Source organism: Mustela nigripes, chromosome 7, assembly GCF_022355385.1.
Source record: "Mustela nigripes isolate SB6536 chromosome 7, MUSNIG.SB6536, whole genome shotgun sequence".
NCBI classification, from domain to species: Eukaryota; Metazoa; Chordata; class Mammalia; order Carnivora; family Mustelidae; genus Mustela; species Mustela nigripes.
In genome coordinates this window covers 99,143,656-99,152,170 of record NC_081563.1, presented here as the reverse complement: position 1 = coordinate 99,152,170, position 8,515 = coordinate 99,143,656, and the positions used below count along the sequence as shown (strand labels likewise).

The following is an 8,515-nucleotide window of genomic DNA, read 5'->3' as shown; positions in this document are numbered from 1 at the left end:
AAATGGTTTTAAATGAATTAAAGTTCTCATAGCTCTTTCCACAATTCCCTACTAGGGCAATATCCCACAGCTAAAAAGACTTTGCCGATGGTGGACTGTTTGGGCTATCTTTTGTGTATTAATAAAAAAAAGAAAAAGACATCGAGTTTGGGTCTCTTTGGAAAACCAGATGCAAATTAGCCCCTGGATCCCAGGGGCTGTTAGGAAAGCAGAGGAAGGAACGGTGGGCACCTTCCCATTGGCTGGGGGGCACTCACCCAGATGTCTGGCTTCCACATAAAAGAGAGGAACCACTGCAGTCAGCTTCCACTTCCAGTTAAAGGACGACAGCAAAAACAGCCAAAAAAGGAAGATGGCCAGACTATTATTATTTTCCCTCCCAGGTCTTGTGGCCATATGTGCCGTGCATGGAATATTTATGGACAGACTTGCTTCCAAGAAGCTCTGTGCAGATGACGAGTGCGTGTGTAAGGACATTTTTTATGCCTTTTATTATCTTTCTATTATAGAATTGAAAAAAATATCCACTAATACCTGATCATCTAATTGGGCTTTAAGTGAATCTTCTCTAATGTGTATGTTGCTAGCTCTGTTTCTCATGGTCTGTACCTTTGGTGTCTTACTACGGAGAATTCACTTAGTTAAACTTCTCAGCTTTCAGACCTTGGCTGTATTACTCTTCTTGAACTGAATGGGAACTATAAACTGGGAATTACTGATCTCTCTGATTTTCTAGTTTTCTGATATGCTTGGCCTTTTTACTGTTAGAAAATTGAGGAGACTAAGGGTGCCTGGGTGGCTCAGTTGGTTAAGCATCCGACTCTTGATTTTGCCTCAGGTCATGATCTCAGGGTCCTGGGATTAAGGCCAGAATCAGGCTCTATGCTCCGCGGGGAATCTGCTTCCCTTCTCTCTCTCTCTCTCTCTCTTTTCCACAATTCCCCCTCCCCATGAGTTCTCTCTCTCTCTCTTTCAAATACACAAATAAATCTGGAAGAAAGGAAGAAAGAAAGGAAGGAACAAACAAAGGAACAAAATCCAGGAGACTAAAATGCAGTCATTTCAATGTTTCTTTTCTTCCAGACACTATTTCTCTGGCCCGAGCTCGAGAAGATTACAATGCCCCAGACTGCAGGTTCATTAATGTTAAAAAAGGACAGCAGATTTACATTTACTCAAAGCTGGTGCAAGAAAATGGAGCTGGAGAATTCTGGGCTGGCAGTGTAAGATGAGATCCTTTCAAATATACACACACCTTAACATAGGTTGCTCTTAATGTTTTCTCTCTGATCTACCTTCAATATATTTCAGTGTTTGGAACAAGCTCTTAAGAACAATGGAGAGGTTTAGATGCAAGTGTTGAAATTCACACACATTTGCTTTTGTTACATTTTGAAGAAAAAAAGAAAATTTCATAACAAAACCAAATGTAGGTTTATGTGATGTGTTGTCAAGACCTAGTCAACCATGTGGGTGCTTGAACATCCCAAAGAGTTTGAAACTTACTCAAAAATGTTTGCCGGGATTTGCCGAGGAAAAGGCATGTGTGTGTTGGCAGTCAGGCTCCACTTCAGTATTTTAAAGGAAACTAACATTCTCTTCAGTTCCAGAGAATCTGCTTTCTTCTCTGCTTTCTTCACCGGCAGGGGGTGGACCCTAGGGAGGGATGAAGCCGAGCCGGTTTCCTGTTCTCATCTGCAGCCCCACAGACAGACTCTCAAGGAATGAACGATTAAATCTGAAATTCACTCAAGTATCTGTGCATTCAAATTTTTAACCGAGAAAGACCAGTTCTTTAAAATAAAAGTATCTATTTTGTTCTTAGGAAATGTACTGACTGAGAAACAAACTAAGGGTTTTGAAGGGGCAGGGCGGGGGCGGGGTGTGGGGAGTTGGGTGAGCCTGGTGGCGGGTGTTAAGGAGGGCACCTATTGCACGGAGCACTGGGTGTGGTGCATAACCAATGAATTTTGGAACACTGAAAAGAAATTAAATAAAATTTTAAAAAGGAAAGAAGAAAAAAAGAAAAGTACTGACTTTGTTTATGGGTTCCAAGGCGGCTCACAAGATTGCATGAAATAAAGGAATGCTCAGTGAGACCAGGAAGACGGGGCCACAGAGGAACAGAGATATGTTTTCTGTGGGTTGACTCAGTGGCTGTGAATGAGCTTCAAAGTTGGATCTGAGGCCCCTGGAATCCAGAATGAAAAAGGGAGACATTGCAATTCTATAATTCTCATTCACAGCAAATGCGAGCCCAGAGGGTTTTTAGAAGTGGACCTCCATCCGCAGTCCCCTGACTGTTACTCTTCTGGGCACTCAGGTTTATGGAGATGACCGTGAGGATGAGATGGGCACCCTGGGCTATTTCCCCAGCAGCTTGGTCGAGGAGCAACACGTGTACCAAGATGCCACCAAGGAAGTCCCCACCACGGTAAGTGTCTCAGAGTAGGCCAGAGATGGACTCAGATCCTGGGCTAATGCAGCAAGTGTTAAAAATGTCAGCTGCCTGCGTGGCTCAGTGGGTTAAGCCTCTGCCTTTGGCTAAGGTCATGATCTCAGGGTCCTGGGATCGAGCCCCTCATCGCGCTCTTTGCTAGGCAGGGAGCCTGCTTCCCTCTCTCTCTCTCTGCCTGCCTCTCTGCCTATTTGTGATCTCTGTCTGTCAAATAAGTAAATAAAATATTTTTTAAAAAATGCATCATTTTGGGGCACCTGTGTGGCTTAGTGGATGAAGCCTCTGCCTTCGGCTCGGATCGTAATCTCAGGGTCCTGGGATCGAGCCCCTCGTCGGACTCTCTGCTAGGCAGGGATCCTGCTTCCCTCTCTCTCTCTGCCTGCTTTTCTGCCTATTTGTGATCTCTCTCTCTCTCTGTCAAATAAGTAAAAAAAAAAAAAAAAAAAGCTTTAAAAAACGCATCACGTCTCTTACAAGACTCCCTGAACAACCCCCCTACTTGCCATGGAGGCTTCCCCGGGGACAGGGCGGTTTGGGCGAGCATTTACACCTATTCCCACTGTTGAAAGGTTACTAAACCCACCCCCTTTCATTTTTAGATACAGGTTATCCTAGAAAGGAGTCCATTTCACAAAGAAAGAAAGGAATATAGTATTTACGGACTCTTAACTGAGGGTTATATTTATTTACTAAAGCACCTGGGCTGGGAAAAAATCAGCACCTGTATTTAATCAAATCAAAACATTCTGGAAAAAAAAAATCTTTGGATGCCTTATTTCTGTGGTAGATAGATTCTACTTGTGTTTGAAAAAGGAATTATACTCTTTCCAATGCCCTGGGGTCTTGCAAACCCCAGAAGAGACATAAAAGATCCCCTTTGAGCTACTTGGCAAGGTGGTTGTTTTGAAGACATTCTCCTGGAGCTAATTGCTGCATGAAATAACTTCAAAACATTGCCCAACCCACACAAACGGGACTCACTTGTCATCCCTTCTGAGCATGGAGCTTGAATGTGTCAAATAACCACCAATTAAAAGTGTATTTGAGAACTTTCATTTTAAGTAGTTTTTGACTTGAGGTGATAATTATGTCATACTCTTCGGGGTTCAACCTTATTTTAAATCCAGATTTCCCTTTGATGACCTATGATTTTTTAATAAAGAAAATGCATTTGTTTTCTGGTCCTTGTCTGCTCAGTTCAACCTTTTTCTTTTTTCTTTTTTCTTTTTTTTTTTTTTTTTTGCCTTTTTTCCTCCAGGATATTGACTTCTTCTGTGAGTAAGAAATTAGACCTGCAAATAAAAAGGAAACACCAAAAAATATAAACAGTGAAATAACAACAACAACAAAAAATATGTGTCCCTAATTCTTGACTTTTGATTCAAGGCTTTTTTATCCTTACAGGAGGGCTGAGTCTTGGGGGCCAGTGGTGGTAGATGAAGGAGTAAATTCTGTTCAGTTCTCTGCTGGCCTGGTCTTCCCACCACCTGGAGGGCAGGGCGATGTTTGGCTCAAGGGGGAGAATTGAAAGCAGAAATTCTTTTTCAGCCTAGAGAATCCTCTCTTACACAGGAATGCATACAGAAGACGGTTCATTTGTATTACTTCTTCACTGTAATTCTTGCCAGTTCTTTGGCTCCTTATAGAAACTTGGTAGGTGACAGGTCTTACTTGGGACATGCTGTTTTCTAATTATTTGTCTTACTGGCCATTGGGAGTGTTATAATGTACCCAAAGAGGCTATATCCTCAAGGAATATGCCAGGATTATTGTTACTTTTAATATTTGATGCCTTTGAGATGTGAAGCTGGTACGAGTGGACGAGTTTTTTGGACTCAGAGATATTGGACTCTGCCTCTTTCTCTTTACTTTTAAGTAAGTATATGTGTCTGTAATAAGGGAGGCGCAGCTTATGAAATATTTGTAATGGGATAGTTTCCCCTTTGTGAGTGCTGTTACTGCAAACATTCGAGCTTCCAATCAAGAGACAGGAGGAAAACGTCTGTGGGTTATTTTTCCTCTTCTCTTTCAACTTCGAATTTCCTCTTCCTGTGCAAAGTCCCCGAGTCAAGGATGATGTGGGAAGAAATCTGGTGAGGGGGATTGGTGGTCCCAATGGACGTACAAGTTTCTCTACATTTAATTGGAAATTTACTTTGATTGTTCATTCCTAATATAATTCTTTTGATGTAGTCATGAGTCTGTTTACATGTAATTAAAATGCCTGTACTCAAAAAACCTGACAATTTCTGATTAAAAATTGTTTTAAAGCATTTTTCACCTGGGGGGGGCGTCAAAAGTCTAGAAGGGGCTTGGAAATGAGGTTGATTCCTCAGTTTTCTGTGATCTGTTCATCCCACCAGGATGAGGAGGAGAGCATTTAGGACAAGATGGAGACTGGCACTCCAGGGTCATTTTTCTAGCTGTGTCCACTATGATTTGGGGTGAATATATTTTTGCCAAATTCTAATGAGGTTCCATTATGTGCAATGGTACCCCAAGAAAGCCCCCCAAACCCAAACGCATCAGTCCATTGCCTCTGTCTTACTGCATGCCATAAAATGTTTCAGGCAGCAACTAGGATGGTCGACACAATTTAAGATAAGAAGCATTTATCCTCTGTTAATGAAGGAGCAGGAGGCTGGCTGAGGACAAAGCAAAGGCTGGCACCTTGCACCCCCCCACTTCACCCGCTCCCCTCCATATGTGTAGTATTCCTCAGGCACCCCTGACTGCCATAAAACGATAAATAGTTAACTTGCTGGGGTAATATTCAATTGGCATTTCAGTTTCTATCTGCCTCTCACTTTCTGGTTCCCCCATTTCAAGTACCCCATTATCCCTCAAGACACCCAGCATCCCTATGACACCCTTTGTCTGCCAAAGTCCCCATCTGTCAGGTCTCGTGCTTCCAGATTTCGTCCCCAAGAACAGGGCTTTGGGCTACAGTCCCTCCTGGCCACACCGGCCTCCCCTTCACCAGAACCAATTTCACCCAGTACTTTTGGGGTCCCTGATTGGTTTCCATCTTCTGGGGGCTGAGCTGCATCACCAGAATGGAAGTACCTGTAGGGACTTTAAAGCACCAGCTAGCCCCTCAGATGGCAAAGGGCCATCCCTGGCCCAGCAGCTGCATGGGCCTCGCTTGGGTGCTGGTTAAGAAGGCAGAACCCACTGAAGACTTTCGGAATCACAATCTGCATTTTTTCACAAGACCCCCAGATTTGAGATTCATGGATGCATGGGAGGGAAAGAGAAACCACCTTCGACCCTCCTTGCGTCTCTGGCTGGGCCTAGGAATTAAACTGACATAGACAGATTACCAGGAGGAAAGCAGGTGTGTTTAATTTCATGTTTTTACATGGAGTTCGGAACCTTCAAAGGGAAAATGAAGACCCAAAGAAGCCGTTAGAGTCACGTACTTATATACCTTTTTCAACAACGAACAACAAATTGTGGGACGTGACAAGACAAAGTGGCTTGGGCACAGGGCAGTAAATCGTGGGACACTGACTAGGAAACATACAGGAGAGAAGCAGAAGATAAGGGTGATGGCAGAGGGATCGTTTGCATGGGTGCCTTCCAGTGCTGACTCACCGGCCTGGGGAGAAGAACGTCCCCTTCCCTGCACACCTGGGGCACCTTCCTTGTGGGAAATTTTATGGCCTGTTTTTAGGTGGAAAGGGGGTAGATCAGAGCCCCTCCTGTGTCTGCACTTTCTTTCTCACCTTCAGCTCAAAATAATGAATACACCAGAGGGCATCTTCTAGGGTAGCATGTTCTGAATCCCTTGGACATTAAAGGTTATAAGCAACACTCATTTTAGTTCTCTCCTCTCCTCCGACACATAAAGAAATAAATGAAAAAAATGAGAGCACCTGGGAGTTGAAGCAGCTCTCCCAAGATTGAACGGGCAGGATTTCCACATTCCTAAACCAGGAGCCCCACGTCCACCCCACGTTGTAGGCACTGGCTGAGTGTCTACAGACCTCTACCTTCGAGAAAAGAGGGCCGAGGGGTGGAGAAGTGAGAGTCTGGAGGACAGTGAGGCCTCCTGGGGAATCTTCCTTCCTTCCCACTATGACCAAGGGTATCTTCTGCCTCTAAGAGATTCTCAGTTATGGACGTTGTTGCTTTGCAACCTCAGGAGCTCCTGAGAAATCTGGAACCAGGCCCTGGGAGGGCATGGGGAGACTGGGAAAGAGGTAGACCACTCCAGATGGGTAGGGGGCCATTTCCCGAAGGAAGGGACTTACACATGAGGCTTATCGTGGGTGGCTGCAAGATGAGTGGGGGACCTCTACCGACTCTTCGTGTCCAGCTCGAGGGTCAACTGGTGGTCACGTCCTCTCTGTGACCTCCCCCAACAGACATGAAAGAAAACAAAAAACCCCAAACAACTAGGTCTAGGGATCCCTGAGGGAACTTCAGCTTGTAGGTTTCCTCTACACTCCCAAGCTGAGGCTAGGTGTGTGTATCTGTGTAGCATTTCATTTTTCCATATAGTTGTACTGTTTCCTCTGGGGAGAAAACCAAGGCTTTCATCATCCCTTATGTATCTATAATGGAATATTCCTCAGCCATATAGGAGAATGAAATCTTGACATTTGCAACCACACAGATGGGAAATAAGGCAGTCAGAGAAAGACAAACACCTTGTGATTTCATGCATTTGGAATTTACGAGACAAAAAACAAAGAAAGAAAGAGAAAAAGAGACAGACTTTTTTTTTTTTTTTAACTCTTTCTTCAAAAAACAGACTCTTAACTCTAGGGGACAAACCGACAGTTGCCGGTGGGGAGGCAGGTGGAGGGCTGGGCGGGAATAGGTGAAGGGGATCAAAACTACATTTACCGTGATGGGCATTGAGTTTGTCTGGAATTGTTGTATCACTATACTGTGCTCCTGAAACTAGTAATAATAATAATAAGTAAAAGAATTTCCTCACCCCTGACCTCACAGAACACAGGAAACAATACAGGACAGTGGATTCAGGAGCCAATTTAGGGCAAATGGTGAGACTTGGCCTCGAGCAGAGCTATTCAAAGGGGTTACCAGGGCTAGACGAGAAAAGCACTGAAACTCATCCGAGGTGAGAACAGTCAGGGCAGGGAAGACCCGGCAGGCAATAAAATGAAATGAAATCTTGTTTAAGAGAACTGTGTAATTGGTGGCTCAGAGAAGTCGGGCGAGCCCAGAGCCCAGGGCAACAGGGAACAAGGCAGGCTGTTCATTTCTTTCAGAGCTGTTGTTCCCTATGTGTGCCTGTTTGAATAAGGTTCTGACCTTGCTGTACCTCCTTTTTCTTGGCTATTGATGGCGTTCACATCATCTTCCTTGCTGGGTTGTTGCAAGGCTTAAATCTCAAAGGGGGTGTGAAATAGAAGACGGGGGCCCTGAGAGTGGGACCCCTAAGTGGTAGCCAGTATCATCTGACCCGAGAGGGTCGAAGGGAGAGTGACCTTCCCTCAAGGAGCTGTGTAGTTATCTGCCAGAGGCTTTGTGGATAAGAAATTGTAATTTCCCATTCAGACCATCTGGGATTTCTAAGCCAAAGATAGTTCCAGATTGCATGCATTTTTTTTTTTTGTGGTTTCATTTATCAAAACAAAAACAAAAAAACCCCCAAAACACCTGAAATTACCTGAAAGAGTCCCAAGTCGTTCCACTGGCAATCTGGTGACCAGGTGTGTCGTGTGTGAGTGTAATTTTGAAGTCCCAGTTCTGGCCACATCCCTTCATTAACAGCCCTTCATTCTTAATGGGAGGGTCATTTACATCCCACTGAGGGCCACCACACCTTTTCTTTCTTTTTTTTTTTTTTTTAAGATTTTACTTATTTATTTGACAGAGCGATCACAAGTAGGCAGAGAGGCAGGCAGAGAGAGAGAGTAGGAAACAGGCTCCCCATTGAGCAGAGAGCCCGATGCGGGGCTCGATCCCAGGACCCTGGGATCATGACCCAAGCCAAAGGCAGAGGCTTTAACCCACTGAGCCACCCAGGCGCCCCAACCTTTTAAGAATCATTATATTAGGTCCTCTGTATATTTGTTTATC

The 8,515-nt window shown here is 44.3% G+C and overlaps 1 protein-coding gene across 1 annotated transcript; it reads left to right on the top strand.

Annotated features, from left to right (window-relative positions):
- Nucleotides 1–352: 352 nt before the first annotated feature.
- On the top strand, nt 353–3,795 carry OTOR (otoraplin). Its single transcript, XM_059407899.1, has 4 exons — nt 353–467; nt 1,084–1,223; nt 2,324–2,434; nt 3,717–3,795. Exons 1-4 carry the CDS (start codon nt 353–355, stop codon nt 3,738–3,740), a joined length of 390 nt encoding a protein of 129 aa, XP_059263882.1. The 3' UTR covers nt 3,741–3,795.
- The last annotated feature ends 4,720 nt before the right edge of the window (nt 3,796–8,515 follow it).